Source organism: Siphateles boraxobius, unplaced genomic scaffold (assembly GCF_051911475.1).
Source record: "Siphateles boraxobius isolate OS27281-9 unplaced genomic scaffold, OSU_SipBor_1 19, whole genome shotgun sequence".
Classification (NCBI taxonomy): Eukaryota; Metazoa; Chordata; class Actinopteri; order Cypriniformes; family Leuciscidae; genus Siphateles; species Siphateles boraxobius.
In genome coordinates this window covers 15,120,051-15,140,154 of record NW_027508799.1, presented here as the reverse complement: position 1 = coordinate 15,140,154, position 20,104 = coordinate 15,120,051, and the positions used below count along the sequence as shown (strand labels likewise).

At 36.2% G+C, this 20,104-nt stretch overlaps 1 protein-coding gene across 3 annotated transcripts in view; it reads left to right on the top strand.

Moving 5' to 3' along the window:
- tbc1d22a (TBC1 domain family, member 22a) overlaps positions 1 to 19,402 on the top strand; it is a 165,377-nt gene extending 145,975 nt beyond the window's left edge. For all 3 annotated transcript variants that reach the window (XM_077233939.1, XM_077233940.1, XM_077233938.1), the window contains one exon: positions 17,849 to 19,402. In XM_077233939.1, the coding sequence (XP_077090054.1) occupies positions 17,849 to 17,977 (129 nt within the window). In that variant the 3' untranslated portion in view covers positions 17,978 to 19,402. The remainder of the gene's footprint in view (positions 1 to 17,848) is intronic.
- The last annotated feature ends 702 nt before the right edge of the window (positions 19,403 to 20,104 follow it).

Sequence of the window (20,104 nt, the reverse complement as noted above, 5' to 3'; positions counted from 1 at the left end):
CCTTATTTGGGAAAGCTGGCCTACAGTAGCCTTAAGCTAAAGTAGCCATTCTGTGATCGGCAGTGATCGGCAATCGGCAGATCATGATTTTGGTGATGGGTAATCGGTGATCGGCCCCAAAAATGCTGATCGGAGCATCTCTAATATATATATATGATGTGAGTACACCTCTCACATTTTTGTAAATATTTTATTATATCTTTTCATGGGACAACACTGAAGAAATGACACTTTGCAATGTAAAGTAGTAAGTGTACGGCTTGTACAACAGTGTAAATTTGCTGTCCCCTCAAAATAACTCAACACACAGCCATTAATGTCTAAACTGCGAGTGTTTAGTGGAAATGTCCAAATTGGGCCCAAAGTGTCAATATTTTGTGTGGCCACCATTATTTTCCAGCACTGCCTTAACCCTCTTAGGCACGGAGTTCACCAGAGCTACACAGGTTGCCACTAGAGTCCTCTTCCACTCCTCCATGACGACATCACGGAGCTGGTGGATATTAGAGACCTTGCGCTCCTCCAATTTCCGTTTGAGGACGCCCCACAGATGCTTAATAGGGCTTAGGTCTGCAGACAACTTCTTTAGCAAGGCAGTGGTCGTCATGGAGGTGTGTTTGGGGTCTTTGTCATGTTGGAATACTGCCATTCGGCCCAGTTTCTGAGGGGAGGGGATCATGCTCCGCTTCAGTATGTCACAGTACAAAAATGAATATGGGACTTTGAGATAGCACTTTGCACAATACATATTGTTTCAAAGCAGCTTTACAGAAAATGATGATGTTAATGTTTATAATATTCCCATAACTTATAGTTGCATTTATCAGTTTAGATAAGGTTGATAATATTTCTTGTCTCTCAAAATGGGCAATATAGTTAAAAATTTTCTGCATATAATCAATTACTAGTTGAGATTTGCCATATAATATATGTCGCTTTACGTGTGTGTACTCTATGTATCCGAGTAAGGTTGAATATATAACAAAAATTCAGGAAACTCCAAGGCACTCTCTTTAGAAAGATTAAAAAGCCTTTATTGTTATGGCTTGGTCATCTTAAATCTTAAAAAAAAAAAAAAAAAACTCTGTTGCACTTGCATACACTAAGTTTGAATATACTTATAATAGTTATATAATTCATTATACATTTGTTGATATTGGTCAACATGAGATTTTCGTTATTAATAATTTCATTTTCATTTTTTTACCAGGAATATAAGAAATAATGAAAAATATCTTTATTAAAAAATTATATTAACATGTAATAACTACTTCTGAAAGAAACTTTCTTTTTCTTGCTGATGTTTCTGCACAACTCGTATGACATTCCAAATGTATATGATGATTTTTTTTTTTTTCTGTGGATCACAAAGGGGGAATTTTTGAAGGAAAAAAAATCACAATGAATGAATCATTAGCTACCATTAAATATCAGAAACTGACTGTTAAATGAATCATTCTTTTGAGCCATTTATTTTAAATGAACTGGTTGATTCACAAACTTTACACACTGCAAACTTTCATGCAGATATGAAACACCCACTTCTGCCCACTAATCAGTTTCTTATCAATTTCCTAATATTCAAGCCCTATCCTACTTTTCAAATATTCTATTTCAATCAGAATTGCGTCATGTTACAAAAATAAATTGGGTCTGAACAGCATTCACAATCCAGATATCCAAATACTTTTTTCTTTTTTAAATCTTTGCCTTCGCTTTAAACTTGCATCTCTGTGGAGTGAATAGACTACTCAGTGTGTGTGTGTGTGTGTGTGTGTGTGTGTGTGTGTGTGTGTGTGTGTGTGTGTGTGTGTGTGTGTGTGTGTGTGTGTGTGTGTGTGTGTGTGTGTGTGTGTGTGTGTGTGTGTGTGTGTGTGTGTTGTTGAATATGCAGCGAGTCAGTGGTGTGTATCAGCAGTGTGTTGTGGGGCGGTTGATTTATTGTGTTTACAGTGCCCAGTGATTCCGAATTATCCCCTGCACCAGCTCTGCAGCACACGGCTGCTGTTTGGCATTCAGACAACAGCCCCGGGCCTCAGTCTTCACCCGCCTGTGCCATGTGTCAGCAGAGATATTATTTCTCCTATTCTGTCTCCTTATCCTTTTGTTTCACTGTATATTATTTTCCCTTTTTTGCTGATTCGTTTTCACACACGTCCGTTGATAAGCGATAGCCTATCGTGCCCTGCAAGACTATCATGCCATAGACCAGTTAGAGGTATAGTGGTGCTATGGGAGATCTGTGGCAAAGAAGTTGACTTTGGTGGGCCCTAACCTGTGGTTTTACCTCCTTCACTGCAATCGGCTCTGGTCAAGTTGACCTAGACAAACAGTTCCCCTACAGTTACTTGTAGATTGTTCACTTTTTTTTTTTGTTTTTTTTGTTCTAGCAAGTCTTAAAACAATTTGCTAGCTGATTTCTAAATAAAGTTTCCTGATTTAGAACGCTCTCCATGCGCTGCTCACGGCACGTGGGTGATTGATGTTAGCATGTTGCTAAGATAACAAAACTATAGTCTTTTTAAAATAATTGTAGTGATGCCTTAGTTTTAGCAACCGAAAATATTTGTCAGAAATGGGTTTCTGACCATTTTTTTTTGTTTCTAAAATTGAGCCATTACTATCTTTATTTTTGATAGATAGATAGATAGATAGATAGATAGATAGATAGATAGATAGATAGATAGATAGATAGATCAAAATTACATATTCATTATACTGTTACTTAACCTCTTCATTAAAGTTTTTATTACAGACACTGTTTATACAGGTATATCAACACTGAATTAGAGTAGAAACATAATTATAGATATAAAAACCACATTATGTGCCATTTTTGTTTGAGTACAATTTTTATTTTAGTGTTTTAATTATTCAGTTTGATTACTTATTTGATTATTATATAAAGTCAATTTTCAGTTTCCTTTTTTTTTTTTTAGATAACTGGAATTTTTACTTGTCTCTGTAAAGTTAATTTAGGTGCATCAATTATACATGGACCACAAAAAAATCCTGGGTAAAATAGTTTTTATTTATAATCAGCAAATCTCTCAACTTTTCCACCATCTTGAATGGCTTTTTCATGGAGGTTGTTCACGGCTCGACAAGAAGGATTGCCCGGTGAACCGAACGTGATGAAATTAATACTGGTCCAATCAGAACAGTGTTGCTTGGTCACAAAAGTATATCATTTGTACATTTTTAAGTCTTCCCAATTTAAACGTTCAAGCTATTTTAAACCATTTTAGTACAAGACGACTCAAAGGAATTATACATGCAGAATTATGGCAAAATGACCGCTTTGGCGAATATCCTGTTATACAGTTTACCTGTTGTTACTGTGCATTCTGGGGTTGCATTTTCTGCAAGGAATGAATGCAGTCTTATGAAATGGTGAGGAAAAAAAGAATAGTACCAGTTAAGATAAAAAACACCTTAAACACATTAAATAAAGATTCATATACATAACCCATTGTCATAGAATCGAGACAATGTTTTTTGAAGACTGAAAATTCTCTGAGTGCACTTCCACTGTAGGTTAAGTTTGAAAATGTTTTTGATTGTTCTTATAAATATGATTGAAGATTCATCGGGAGAGATTTAGATTGAAGGAAAGACCTTATGTAAAGAATTAAATAAGTCTCCATTCAGACAAGAGTGAGTTATAATTCTATCACAGCATATCAAACTGTGAAAATTAGACTTGTCTTTTGGGACGCAGGTCTTTCATAGCAGGAGATTGCATGAATGTGCAGTATTCGTCTTAAATATGGCCTCTGGCTTCTGCTCTGTCTTTCTCTCACTCCATTTACCACTTCGTATCATATCTTTCTAAACATAAAAAAAGGCATTTTTATTTTGGAATTCATTCTCATTAGGACCAGCCTCCAAGAAGTACTTAAAGCCCCATATTTTCTCAGAAGCTGTAAACATGCTGTTCTTGAGGAGAATGCTAACTGCAGAGAGATGGATTGCTGGGCGTGATTTTTTTTTGTGATTTTTCAAGTATATCTTGCAGACAGCCAGACTAAGGAATGGATTCCAAGAGAGCTTGAGTGTTGGTTTCTAATAAAGCTTTCTCAATGAGCGTAACAGTTAATGGCTCTTGAAAATGAGGAAATCAGGAATTGTATAAATCCTTAATTAAGCACAATCCAAAATAAATTGTTGCTGTCGTTAAATAATGCTTTTTGAAAGGAATTGTTCACCCAAAAAATGTGACTGACTTGCTTGTATGGAACACAAAAGGAGATGTTTTACTGTGATTCATAGTCCTCCGAGGCTTCAAAAATTATAAAACCACGCCATAAATATTAGTCCATATGAAATCCATCGAAATCTACTGAAGTCATGCAAGTGTGTGAGAAACGCATTCAAACTCAATTAATCTTCCACTTTGTTAAATTGAACTTTTAGTTGCACTTGCTTACAGTCAAATATCAAGACACTTTGCAATCAGGTTAAATGGGAATAATATCATTATTTCTCGCATGTCTCAAAACCTGTACATCTTGACAGGTGACGTACTTAAACGCATGTAAGATCAGGTCATTTATTTGCTCACTTTCATTGTATGGAGAGGAAAAGTCTGAATATTTTCCTTTAGTACTCCACAGTCAGTCAGTCATACAAGTTTGAAATGAGATGAGGGTGAGTAAATAATGAGCAGAATGTGACACAACAGTATAAATAATGTAGATTCTCTTGCAGGTTTATTAACGTGTCAGAAGAGTAGGTGTGTCTTGTGTTTCACCGTGACTTTTGTCTGACCCCCTGGTATTTCTAGGCGTTCGTAATGGCTTCTATTCTTGGCAGGAGGGCAATTAATGAGTATTGAAGCAGGGGGAAAATCTTTACTGGGACAAAATAAAGGTTAAAAGGACTTTACCTCAGCGACCTCATGAAAACCTGCTGTATGAAACAATCTGACCCGCTTTTAACCTTCCTGCACTCCTCATAATGTACGTAATGACATATTGTTGTCTCACTTGTAGTTGTTGGGAAGCAGGAACTGTTCTTATTGAGAAATGGTACAGGTTTTGACTAAATAGTCAAACCAAAAATTATTCAGACACCAGATATCATTTTTGATATTTTTTTACTGGTGTGTGCAGGGCATTATAGTTCATTTATGTAAGTGCAAAATAAAAGTAAACTGGCATATTATACCCAACAATTATTTATACAGTTGACTACCAGTAAAACGTATAAAGATTTGGGACCAAAAATTATTCAGACACGTTGACCTGACTGTGTTTTGCTTGAGTGTTTTTTTTCTTTAATTGCTAACACCTTTTTACACCGCAGACTGAACAAAATTAAGCATTGCTTGGTAATTTGTCGCTGACAGCTGTTCAACCTAATTCATTTGTGTGACAATCTAACAGAAAGATGGCCAAAACCAGTGAAATATGTGAAACTGAGTTTGTGGTAAATGGTAACTGAGTTCTTTTCATGTTTTATTTCCATTTTCTAAACTATTTTGAATAAACTGTGATTAATGTGAGAAATGTTGAAGATGTCTGAATAAATTTTGGTTTGACTCTACATGTTGTAATGACTGTCAACACACCTTCTATTGGGTATGCATGTTCAACTTTCAAGCATGTTTCTTACAACTAATCTGTGTAATTCTATACAATTTAACATTTTTAAAATTCAAAATCATCTTAATATTTCACAACAGGGTTCTTAGGGAGGTGAATGCAATAAAAAAAAGTGTTAAGGAACTGGATTTTTAAAGGGAAACCATTAAAGGTAAGGATCATTCCCAAAAATTGCAGTTGTGTAGCTGGAGTATGTCTCCCTGGAAGTATATCTTTGCTTATGGACACTTAGACACTTTATGTTTATTTATTTTTTTATTAAATAAAGTCAGTCACCTAAGCTGTAAATGTCACGTGACTCATCATTTTTGGAGCCACAAGAAAATGATGCCCTGACAACAATTGAGCATCTGACAACGGATCTGTGAGCGTCAAATATAAAAGACCATTTTATACCAAGCCATCCAATAAATTGGTCACTGGTAAAACATCTAGTTAATATAATAAAATATTTAAAAAAATTGTTGCTGTAACAAAATGCATTTCATCCAAATGCGCAGTATGGAGAAAGGACCACTCTAACTAGCCAAACCTTAACCCTTTGGTCTGTACTCAGTAGTTTATTGTCCTCCATAAGTATCAATGTGTACTGCATCAGTTCAAGAGCTGCTCCAGTATAGACTCTGCTCTCAAGCAGATGATTCTTTTTGAAGGAAAAAAATAAATAATGAAAGCAAATAAATTGGACGCTAGTGTGTTTAGATGAGAAGCTCTAATGCTTGGATAAGTGAGCGTGGAGACATAATGGCTGCCGCTATCTGTGCTCTAAGCTCCTTTTATTCACTCCATTTTACTGCTGATACTAATGACGTTTTTTTTATTGAAATTCAGTGATGCTAGTAAAGATCTGAATAAAAAAGAGAGGGCAAGGCCATGTACAGTTGAACATTGGCTATGAGCTGCATGCGTCTTCCCTGCGGAGTGGCACGGCAGGTTACAGACAGCCAAATGTCAACCCCTGATGCCATTTAGTAAGGGCAATATGCAGCAAATGAGCTCTCATTAGGGGTTTGTTTATCATGTAATGAGAAAGCCTTTGGTGCAGCTAACGGCCCAAGAACCTCTTCCCTCTTTTGTCTGTGATTACCAATTTACTCTTTATCGATGGGATTTTGTTTCGCTTTTTGGAGCCCCGTTGTCTCAAATGCCTGCTAGAATACCAAAATATATATATATATTTTTTTTTAATTCATAGATGACTATTTCCTGTGCAAAGGACAGTGACCATATCACACAGAAATCGTTGTTTTCTTCAAAACACGTTCTATAAACATAAATACACTCTACCCTAAGATACCTCATCTCAGAATATATTTATCATAACGGAACAGAACAGAATGAAATTGTGGAATCCAGTCTTAAAAATAGAATTGACTGTAAAAAGGGAATTTTAAGGAATTTGGCGCAATTTTAATGGATAAATCTAAAGTAGGGCTGTACTCTTAATCAAATCATAGACAACTGCATAGACAAGTATAGAGTTATAAATCACTAGACTGGTGTCTGTGAATATTAAACCACAAAAACACTATATGAGGATGATCTACATTAACTTCATCTCTAGAAATGTTCACCATTTCAATTGATAAAAACTATTGTCATAACTGCACAGAAACTCAAAGGTCTTCACTATAACCCACCAAAATATTACAACATAAATATATTCCTTTTCTATAGTTTATGTACAAAGTAATAAACCTAATAACTACCTCTGTAGCGCAGCACTTTGTTTGCCAAAAATTAAAGGAATTATTTGATTTTCATTTGATTGTATTTTAAAAGATTAATTAAGCTGTTTTATGTGTTAATTTGATTACCACTGTTTTTGATCATACATTTATATTAAATCATTAAAACAGAATCTATAAAAATTCAAACAAATACAATGTCTGAAAGTATATTGGGTGAATTCAGGTTGATAGGGACACTTTTTCCCAGTCATCTCAATTATTGGAGTAAAATTGATCCTTTTTGATTTATTAGATCATAAAAAAAATTTCCGAGTAAAAATAAAATCACATTTTTGTGTCTGGATTGGAATTAATTGATCAAACTCTGTTGAAATCAATTGTAAATTGTAGCTTGGCTCTTCTTCAAGTGGGATCTGGACTTTTTGTTCAAATCAGTTACCCTAACCTCTTTTTCACTCACGAGTTTTCCAGGACATAGACAGTCATAACCTTTATTGCAGTCAACTCGAAATAAACACACACATCACCTGAGCTCACTCTATCGCTATTAAGTTTTGCAGTCTCACTTGCACGTCTCAAAACTTTAACATGGCAGTTCATAGAGTTCTCTCTAACCGCTGAGACGCAGTCGAGTGTGAGCTCTGATAACGTGTTTATGCGTGGATGGAAGGAGGAATCGGAGAAATCAATCATCCACTTTGGAGTTTTAATGGGTTGATTTAAATGGAGTTTACGGCAGAAAGGGAGCTAGTTGAATTACAAAGCAGCGTTTTAATGTGTGTGCGCATGCCAGCTATCTTTGGAAGAGTGTTGACTGCACAAGTAGCCGCCGAAGCCTTAGTGCAAGACCCCAGGGCAGACCGCTGCTATCTCTACAGCACATGAAGTGGAAAACATGGAGTTATGTGCAATTATTATGTCCACCATATGCAAATGTGAGGCTTAATTAAAAAGAGGTCTATATATTACGCTGTCCATGAAATAAGATTATTCCCCTCTATATTATGAACACCTTCATACTGGCTTCATTAGTTGTGCTTATTAATAGCTTGTGATTTGCACTAGCTGGACATGAACATGGACAATATCTATGGTTGTTTCTGTGCTTTATTCACACCTAATTTAAAATTGCTAATGCTTTGTGCTTGTTGTGGGATTCAATGGGGATTCAAACTTTTTAAATGCCACAGACACCCAATATGATGATTCCCTTGTTAGGAACCTCTCTTCTAAAATATATTTAATTTATAAAGACCAATTTGCAGTGTTGAAGAAAAAATCATCTAGCAGTATACTGTTAAGACAATATGTTGTTTCCATTTAAATGAAATAATTGACTCTTTTTTTATTAATATTCGGTTCCACTTTATTTCAATAGTCCACTTTAGACATTCTACTAACTATAAGTAACTTTGCAACTAAATGTCAACAAACTCTCATTAGAGTACTAGTAAACTTAAGTAGAATGTCAGTAGACTTTTAGGTTATGGTTAGGTGTTAGGGTTCGGGTTAGTGGAATAAGTTGACTTGTAGTTGCCAAGTTACTTATAGTCAGTAGAATATCTTTTATCAGATATTAAGCATCCAGTCTACTAATACTCTATTGACAGTTAGTTCCAAACCTGTATAACAACACAGAAGATATTTGGAAAAATGTTGGTAACCAAACCAACACATATGTTGGTATGGTTGCCATTAACTTCCACTGAGACATCTCAAAATATCGTCTTTTATGTTCCACAGAAGAAATGCCGTTTGGAACAACACGAGTGAGTAAATAAATGATGACAGAATTTTTAGTTTTGAGTGAACTGTCCCTTCAAAATTAATGTATGAAGGTTTCATTAACAAATATTGACAGTTTTTCACATAATTATGTATGGATTTGTTCTTATATCTTTGAAGTAGTGTTGAAATGTGCTGAAACTGTGTAATACTTGTAACATTGTCCTGGCAACCACCGAGAACAACTTGTAACCATATAGCAGCACACTTGCCTTAACAACCACATCACAACACCCTGACAACCATCCAAAACACCCTAATATATTACCGGTGAGTTTGGCTTGGACAGGCACCATGGGCACCTCAGAAAATGAAGAAAAAAAATCCAGTTCTGTATGAAACACTTCTTATACTTTCATTTGGAAATGTTCAATAACTCATCTACGAATAACAAATGCAAAGAATAGTTCATCCTTGCTTCCCTCTTGTCTTTCGAAAATGACTGAATTAATAAAAGTAAAAGAAATGGCAAAGAACTCAAGAGGGGAAGCTGTGTGGTTCACGCCTGTTACATTCATTATGCTGCTAAATTAAAAAGCAGCAACTATCAGCTCCTACTGTTTTGTCTCGTTCCACCTCAGGTGGTTCAAACAGCCGAAACTAAATGGATTCGCTGTCTGTGTGAATAAATGTGAGCAGACAAACTCTTAATTTGTTGTGCGGGCTCTTAGGGGCGTGTGGCTGATTGGCTTACCGCTCGAACCTTTGAGCTAATACAGCTTTTAAACGCGTGTTTTCAAGTGTGTGCATCACTGAGATTCTTCATTCCATCAAGTGCTAGTGTGACAGAGCACTAAATATGTTTGCCCACTGTGCCAGGTTAGTTGTTAGTTGTAATGATTTTGTTAGTGTAATGCAAGCCAAGTACCAGTTACATACAAGTTTGTGTATGTTATTAGAGGATATTTTTGGTACTGTACCTTTAACGGTGAAATATCTGGCAAACTGAATTGCAAAAACAATGATTTTTAAAACCGTTTTCCCAGTGTTTACACCCCTTGAGAAAGTCATCTTAGAAATGACTTATCTGTCAACAATTTAGGATAGAAAATACTGACATCAACTATAATACTTTTAAATATAAATATATCTTCTTATGATTGACTTGCCTCTCAAATTGTGCATGTGCATAATAAAGTGTTATATTACAAGCAGGATGCGAATTACATGGACACCAAAACAATTGATTGAGGGTGGGTGTTTGCATACACTAAACTGATTATATACCGTATATCAGATAAATACTTAGAAAGCATAATTTTACATATAACTTCAACAGCATGATAACAACATTTCAACAACCAAAACCAATAATATTGCAGGCGGAGCCTGCATTATCAGAAAACAAATTTGTGGCAACAATAGGCTATTTAGTTTCAATATTTGTAAACTACCTTAGTTAACATGAACTGAGAATGAACAATACTTCTTCAGCATTTATTAATCTTGGTTAATATTAAATACAACATTTACTAATATGTTATTAAAATCAAAGATTGTATTAGTTAACATTAGTTATTGCACTGTGAATTGACATTAACAAACAATGAACAGATGTATTTTTTATTAACTAACATCAGCAAAGATTAATATATACGGTAACAAATGTATTGCTCATTGTTAGATCATGTTAGTTAATACATTAATTAATTAACCTTATTGTAAAGTGTTATCAAGAATTCAAGATAAAATTTGCTTCGGGAAAAATGTAAATCCCATGAAAATTCTTTATAAATAGATGACCACTGAAAGTTACGAGACTCAAGAACCAATGTAATTTGCTATTTGTGACTTCATACCTGACGTAAAAATCTTAATGCAAGTTTTAATATTGACAAACTTCCTCCTTGTTATCTATCTCTGGATAATGGTCCAGTTTCTGAATACATAATATGTGCTGAATACACAAATATGTCAATGAGCAAATCGAAGTTCAGTTCTGGGTTTTTGCAGATTTTTCCCGGCAGTGCAAATGTCAAGCACTTTTTCAATTAACTTCCAATTTTACATGCATATCGGATATATAAACCATTCACAGCAAGCTGTAATTTAATCTAATTGTTTGCGGATCGAAAGTTTAATTTTGTTCAGTCTGGTTTGAATTGAAATGATTTCAAATTGACAGTCATTTTTTGTTTCCTCTTGGGGGCATTTGCAAGTTTATTATATATTTTTTGTGTGTGTTGTGGAGTGTAAGATTACAGTTAGTCTGAGGTCAATTTGCATGCAATAAAAAAAAAAAAAAACTCTAGAGATTTGTAGTAGTGCAGATAATTTCCTTGCCATCTTGTTACTGAGTTATAGTGTTGACTCTATTAGGACGGTTGCATTGAAGGATTAGGTGAAATGAACTCTTCATGATTAATCGAAAACCTAGCACATTCATCAGAGAACTAGTAATTTTGTCCACACTAGAGCTTCTGGAGGAGACCCGCCGGTAATGATTAATCGTCATACGTGCAGGTCCCGAATCAAGAGCAACCCTCCTGCCTGTAAATGTGCTTTAATACAGTTTAATGATAGAGTGTCACTGTTGTTGCAGGAAGCTCGCTCAACGAGAGGCAGGGACAATTTATCCGAAAAGAGACGTGGAAAAGCATGAAGGACTTAATATCCTGGAAGTAATTACAGCTCTGCTCCTTCCCCACGCACCTGAATGCCGAGACTCAACCTATCGCTTCTCCGTCTAGCAGAAGCCTTGATAAACAAAGCTGTTTATAAAGTTCCACGTAATCAATCACCACCTCTCTACCTGTTAGTCTCACGAGTGTTTAAAACACAGAGATCAAACGCTCAGGATCTGCAGAGCTGCGACTTTGCCGTTTGATGGAGTGACTGCGCCGCTGTTCTTGAGCCCCTGATCGATTCTTACAAATTCAGGAGGGCTCAGCAAGAAGATGAGGGGCTAAAAGTCTCCGCTCGACGTAATCCTTGGTGGCAAACATTCCTTCACCGGCGTTGTGAATATAGTAATCAGTCTCTTCTGTGCTAAAGTTGTTTGCCAACAGCGGTCATTAGAAGGTGTCGTCATGGCGCTGGTTTATCTGTCTGAATGTCTGCATCAAAACTCACACAATTTAAGGTTGTCAAAATGTTCTAGGTTAAAGAACAATCATATGAGTTACTTATTGTCACTTAGGAAACACAATTCAATCACCACAGATGATAAGACACAACAGAGTAGAACAATCAAAATTGGATTGCATTTAGATAAATGCCACTTTTGAAGAAAATCCTACTTAAGTCAAATCAGGCTAACCTTTAAAAATAGCATTACTGTACACCATAAGTTTGTCGCTATTGGTGCTGTACTGTATTTATTATTGATGTCCAGTTGCACAGCGTGACTTGATGAAAGTCTGTCCCAGTTTATTGCTGTCAAATTGCAATGTAATATATGCATATGATACGACTTGGGGATGGTGTCGTAGGCGGTGTTGGCATTAGCTTTGCAATGGAAGATCTTGGCTCGTAATGGAAAGGGACGATTCGTGAACCTGGAGAATTACTGGGATCTGCCATTATCGCTGAGCCCCGGAGCAAGGCACTTAACCCCAGGGTACTCCAGAGGGACTGTTCCTGTTGGAAATGCAATATATGTCCCTTTAGATTAGGCAGAATCTACTGCATGACTAACTAACAAACCGTCAGTTTATTTCAAAATAAATATTATTTTTCATTTTAGGGGATTCTCAAAATGCTATGCGGATTGGCCATAACAGCACCATGCCAGATTTCTTAATGCATGTGGCAACCATTTTGACAGTATAGATTTTATGGACACCCTTAATACATTTAAAAACATCTGCAGGTAAAACTTCTCTTAAAGTCCATATGAATACCAAAATCTGGTCTTATGCACGAGTCATCATTCCACAGAAAAGATAACTTACTAGATCAGGTTATATAATTTGGTAGGCTCTCAATAAACATGGTGTTTTATTTGTGTTAACAATGTGCAAGCCAAATAGAATAAAAAGCCAATGCCAGTGCAAGCCAATGCCATAAAAAAGAATAATTTATTGGTCATGATTGTCAGTATATTGTGCATCCCTACATTTAGTATTTTAACTTGAATGCCGTGTTGCATTCAGAAAAGTATTACATCATGGGGGAAAAAATGGGCTGTGAATGCCATTTCATATTGAATGTAATAATGGCCATTGGCAACATTGTAACTATGTCCCATAACTAATAGTTTGCCATCTTTCTACATGTTCCAGAGAAAAAGTCCCTAAATGCAACAAAAATGATCAATCTTGCATCAATTTTGTTAGCTGGATTTGTAGATCATTAGATACTTAATTTATATCCAATTATTCGGCTTGGCTCATTACAAGTAATTAGTGTCCTAATCTAGTTATTTGTCGAAAACTAGGCTGTTGATTGGGAGATTTGGCTATCACACAGATGGTTTTGTTTTAAGTATTGTTGACAACTGTTTTGCAGTCACATCAGTGATCTAGTGAGGTATGCACTATTATTTTTTAATTTGTCAATTTTCAGATAACATCTGAAGACAGGTCTGTTTCTCAAAAATACATTTGCTTAAGTGTTCAGATATTCAACAGTTCTGGAAAAGGTAGATTACTCTTCAAAATCTCTTGGAAATAACACCTACACAATCTTATAATGATCTTCAGGGATATTATTCACCCTCAAAGTTTTACATACTCTTACTCTTCTTCAATAAACAGTCTACTTGAATTCAAGGAGAACATGGGTACTTCACAAAAATGATTGGAGACAAATCCTAGCTTATGAAGGGTCTGTTGACATTTAACGAAAGATTGAATCTGCCGTTACCTGTTGGAGTGCAATATATACTGCATTGTGGAGGTTTGTGTAAGGAAATGTTCAGACTGTTCGACTCCAAATCTCTTCAGTTGATTTAATTACTTTCTTGCGTGTGGGTGTGTAACTTTAAGAAAATTTTCTTGGCTATCAGTCATTCCCTGTTGCATTACTTCTGGAGTCACATTTTTGGCACATCATGACTTCTTACCTTGAGATAACAATCCTCAGAATGTCAATTCAATATGTTAAACCTGCAGTCCTTAACTTTTTTGGGTTAAAAATTATCCAAAATACTTTTTTGAGCAAGCACATAACTAGCCAGTGTTCAAAACTATCTGCTTGCCTTAGCTCGATTATAAACGGTAAGCTTGTAATAATGTTTTTGATTCCAGTGGTACTGGTGGATTTCCACGGGAAATTTGAGCATGTCTTTGCGTCATTACGTCACATCTGTACACATAAAGAAGGAGTCTCGGCTAGTAGGCGAAATTACGTGTGAGGATGTTGGAGGTGGAGATTTATAGCCTTTTCTCACAGCACTTAATATAATTAAACTTATCAATTTGATGGCGGATCCAGAAAGGTTCAAACGACAATCACCAATGACAACTGGAGATTCACCCGTTGTAAAATGCAAAAGAATTCAGACTTCGGAGGGGCTACAGAAAAAAAGAGACCGCAACTGGGCCCGTGCAAAAACAAGGATAAATATCGGAAGGGCATTAAATGTAGTCACACAATGCTGATGTTGTTAACATTAACAATTTGAGAAAAAAGTATAATTTGCACGGTTTGACGTGATATGATAAGTGATCGTTGAGATTTAATCAGTGCGATTTACTGCAATGCTTTTTTCCCTTAGTTGGTCAGAACAAAAGTGAATGTTACTTGTTCAGATGACATTTTCCGGTGAAAATTCTTATGTTGGTCATACTTCCAAAAAGTAGCATCTGTGATTCTGAATGGCAGTATCCACAGTTCCACACCGGCGCGGTGACTGACAGCCGCACATTCTCCTCAAAATGTTAATTAATCCAAGCTGTGTCGTACTGAATCGAGGCACAACCCAGGTAAAGTTAATAATTACGCAAATAACTGCAATTGCAGATTTCGAACAGAGATGGCGACAAAGAGGAAAAACTATGGACTGCTATGGACAGCTTTTTAATATTTACATTTACATTTATTCATTTTAGCTGACGCTTTTATCCAAAGCGACCTACAATTGCTATATATGTAAGAGGTCGCACGCCTCTGGAGCAACTACGGGTTAGGTGTCTTGCTCAGGAACACAATGGTGTCTTACAGTGGATTCGAACCCAGGTCTCTCACACCAAAGGCATGTGTGTCATCCATTGCGCCATCACCACCCATGTTCAATTACTTATGAAAAGTAACTTGATAAAAATGTATTTAGCCTAGTTCTTCCTTCTGATCTGTACATAAACTCTAGAATTAGGATTTTAAAATTAGAATTAGCAATTAAAGTTTAAGGGATTGGAAATGCACTTACAATTTCCCATGCTTCTTATAGTATGCAATTAGTTGACATACTCCAGAGAGGAAGTCCTTAAATGCAGTGAAAATGAACAGTGCCCAATCAATCATGGTGGTTGCCTATGTGGATCCTTTATATCACTAATTTATTTCCAATTATGTGACTTGACTCATTACTAGGCAATTAGTATCCTAATATAGTTATTTGTTGTGAAAAAACATCAGACTGAGATGACTGTGTTGATTAGAACCTGATTTGACTATTACATGGATGATTTCATTTTAAATATAGTTGATGGGTATAATTATTGATATCGGTATTAGTAACTGTTATTGCACAAATAGAACAGCTTAGTCTTCCAAAAATGCAGGTATCTGCTAATACCAAAAATTATGTATTGGTACTCATACTCACAACTTTCTGTTTTAATACTTGTGTTAAAAACTCAAGCATCAGAGCATCAAACATCTACTTTATACATCAAACAAATTATTGTTTTCTCTTTTGTCCTTTCGTGTTGTCCCTCAACTCGTAACATTTAATAAAATGTCCCAATCAAGTGCCTGTGGAATTGCAAAGGGAATTCCACATAAATCTTTATTTACATAGTCTTTGAATCATACATACAAGGGGTAAATGGAAGCCTAATGAACACTTTTGTAGTACAAACAATATTGTTATTACTCTGCCTTTTTAATCTTAGTCTAATTGTTTATGCTCAAGACAGAACCAAAGATGACTGTTTAGTTTAAGTTCTCACCTAATTCCCCATGCGACAACACTGAGAATTCAACACTCATTTGCATTGGCTTACAACTTGCGTTCTGTCATTTTACGGTATGCAATGACGTGGGAAATCAAGCTAGTGTAGCCAAAAGCATTCGTCTTGACACACTCAAGCGTTTTCACAGATGTATTTGAGCCTTAAAGTGTTACGCTTTCAATTCTTGGGACCGTTGTGTCTGAACAGAACAGTCTGCAGCTCTTATGTGCAATATACACTCCATTTCAGACAAGTCTGATTCTTTAGTCTTGAGTCTTTACACTCATCCCAAACTTGGAGAGAATGGTGGATTTATGTACATTTAGTTGAGATTCGCATTAGTTCTTTAATGAATAATCAAATGAGGATTTGACTTATGAACTGGCAAATGTCTGAGGCACTTTGACATTCCCGTTATTGCAAGATACATTATTGCTATTTTCCCTGTATCCTTCTCTTCTACTTCTCACCTCCATCCATCCCCCTTGTACCCCTCTGTGATGGAGTATTAAGCGCTCTCATTCTCCTTCATCAGGGCCAGCAGGATAGGTGAATTAGGCTGGGAGATTGAGGCTCTAAGCCGCTGTAATGCAGTCATTGACTCTGAGGCCTGCTGGAGCCGCCTGACGCCGCCTTGAGTGAATTAGACTTGGCCTTCTATACCTAAGAGAAATGGGCTTCCACTGGCAAGGTCCTGACTGCACCGAGCGAGAAGAGAAACACACAGCTTGACTGGCAGCTCGCTCTCTTCACCCTACACTTAAGATTGAGCAGCCAAAGAATCTGTGAATGAAAGTTATAATAATTTAGAGAAGTACAGTGGTGCTTTGTGATAGCATGGCTTGACCCCGCTGAAGAAAAAGATATAAACAACTGTCTGCTAAACGCCAAGGAAAACTCCTTCCAGCAAAGTTAAGACGTGGTTTGCCAATGCAATACTTCCTCACGGGATGTAATATGTATTAGGATGCTCAAATGTTTTTCAGCAGCCAACTAGCCGATTGTTGTAAGAAAATGTATCACTGGGCATTGGCAAGTTGCTGTACTGGTTCATTGTCACCACATTACATAGCTGCTAATTTGCATAGAGAAATATTTTGCTACTTTTTTGGCACAATGACGTTTCACATAAGTCCTTAAGAAATGTGTTTAAATGGTTTATGTGACTTTAAACGCTCATATATTGCTGAGAAATGCTGATAAAAGGGATTCTGAAGTAGGGGTGGGCAACTTTGGCCCTGGAGGTCCACTGTCCTGCAGAGTTTAGCTCCAGGCCTGATCAATCACAACTGTAATGTAATTTTCTAGCAATCCTCAAGACCTTGGTTAGCTGATTGTGCTGAATTTAATCAGGGTTGGAGATAAATTTTGCAGGACAGTGGACCTCAAGGGCTAGTGTGTCCCACACATGTTGTAAAGCATACTTATATTACCAAGAAACATGTCTGAAGTGTGGGCATGATTTGAACGTGTCCAAATATAATGAAGAAACATGTATGATTGGTGTATATGACCGCAAAATATCCATATATGGCTAAGAAATATACCGGCTCAGTGGTTGTGACTGAGCCTAGTATTAAGTCTTCCTTAACAACAATAATTAGTTTAGTTTTTCAGACCACCCTCCCCCTGTTTGATTTGAAAATGTATATTGGTGCAGTGTAAGTACATGCAATCATCTTAAACAAAATCTCTTTATCCTCCACAGGGTCTAATGATTCTGCTCCAGAATCTACCTACAATGCACTGGGGAAATGAGGAAGTTAGCGTTCTCCTAGCTGAAGCTTACCGGCTGAAGTTTGCCTTTGCCGACGCCCCTAACCATTACAAAAGATGAGGCTTCACCCAACACAGTCTCTGAATATGATGACCCCTACTGACCTCGGAGGCGCCACTGTCCGTGTGATGATACTGAAGTGAAACAGTGACATTTTTTGGGGGGGTGGGAATGTGTACAGTGGACTTCAACTGTTCCTGGAATTTTTCCACACTTATACTAATATAAGCACTCCGAATGCCATGAGTAAACCGGATGTCAAAATCATGCGCTCTTCGAATACACTAATTTAATCTTTGTTTCTTATTTTTTTCTTCTTGAATTTATTCACAACCAATTCCAAGACATTTTTTTTTTCACGCACTGAATCTGCAGAAAAGTTCATTTAGACTGCAGGATTCCGCAATACTAGAAAGGAACAGTTGGATGGATGCTGGCCCAAATGATTCATGGCAATAATCAGACATTACTGAGAAAACATGGTTTATAAACATTTGCAGTAAGATCGTTTGGTTTAAACAGCGCCTACGAACTCTTATTTCAACCATGGTCTACCTCAGGAAGTGGGGAGAATATGTAGGGTGATCATTTTGTCTGTATGTTAGGACAGTGCCCATGAGGCATTGGAATGGAGTCAATGAAATTTCCCTTATTTTGGCTGATTGAGTTTTGCGAGGCACTGGTTCAGTCAACAAGGGCAGCTGGAGACGAAAACTGAATAACTGATTAAATTTGACTTGCTCATGGCACTGTCATTTTCACATCCCATTTTGATATAGATATAATAATCTGTACTGACTGAACAAGGCTGTCATTAATAGATGTGTTTGGGGATATCAGCTTCTGACTCTTGACATTTTGTCAGTATTTGAACAGTGCGCTGCTTCAATCGTGTCATCAGGCTTTTAAATTTGTGTGCCAGTTCTTACAACTAAATAGAAGTGAAACTGCACATAAGTATATTTTCATTCTTTTTGTACAAGATATATTCTATAAAATCAGCTTTTTTTAATAATTTCTTCTTTTTTTATATACTGTTTACATGAGCCTGTTAAGTTGTGCCTAACTCTAGAGATTGACGACATCACAGATATTTATTTTACATTCATGATCATTTAGGATGTGGCAAAGCAGAATATTTGCCTTTACAACATTCACTTCTCCAAAAACAGTGAATCAGCAGCTCTACTTGGTATCTTGTGGCTGTTTGATGGGCCGTAGAATTGAAAGAGTTTACTGTAACTGACATTCAGTGCCTGGACAACATGGAGTTCAAGCTACGTGGGGTTGCTGGGAGATTTTCTGGATACCAAGCTTCTTGACTTAGTTTCTTAACTACTTGAACCTACAGAAATGTCAGAATGGATTTTAAGAGAGGTGTGAATGAAATGATCTTGAATTAAATAGCTTTGTACAGAAATATCATGTTTTTCAAAGATATGTAAATAGAAACAAATGTGTAAATAAATACTATATATATAAATATATATGATTATCATTTGAGTTGTTTTTTTTTTTTTTTTGGTTTGCTTTAACATTGTTGTGTGCGTTTTTTCACGGTCATTTAGTACTGTATTTAGATTTACATTGGGCTAATATTTTCCCAGAATGCATTGAAAATCTACAGTAACATACTGTAAACTGCTTATACAGTAGGAAACTGTTAAGAATACCGTAATAATGCGGTGAAAATGAAAACATCTACAGTAACACTGTAAACTACTTATACAGTTGCAATTTTTTGAGAATGCAGTAACATTACTGTTAAAACAACCGAAATAATGTACAGTGAGACTAATAATGTAAATTGGAAAAAATGAAGAAAAAAAATTAAATATCAAAATAATCATGCACCACAAGTACAATAACACATATATGTCTTGAAGTTAAATTCAATGAGTGTTAAACCTTTTTTGTTTTAATTATGTTGCCATTTTTGCCAGGTTTAGTTGTAAGGACAATATAGATGGGGTGATCAGGACCTTGATGTGAAGCAAATAAAAATGTTTTGTTTTGTGTATGTGAGAATAGAGTAAAGAGGGTTGGAGCCAATTTCACAAAATTAACTTTAATCACACAGTTTGATCAGACTTGTCTTGTCCTGTATCACCCTTACAAATCTCAGATCCATGCTGTACCCTCATTAAAGTCATTTCAAACCCATGTTTTCTAAATCACCATCATTTT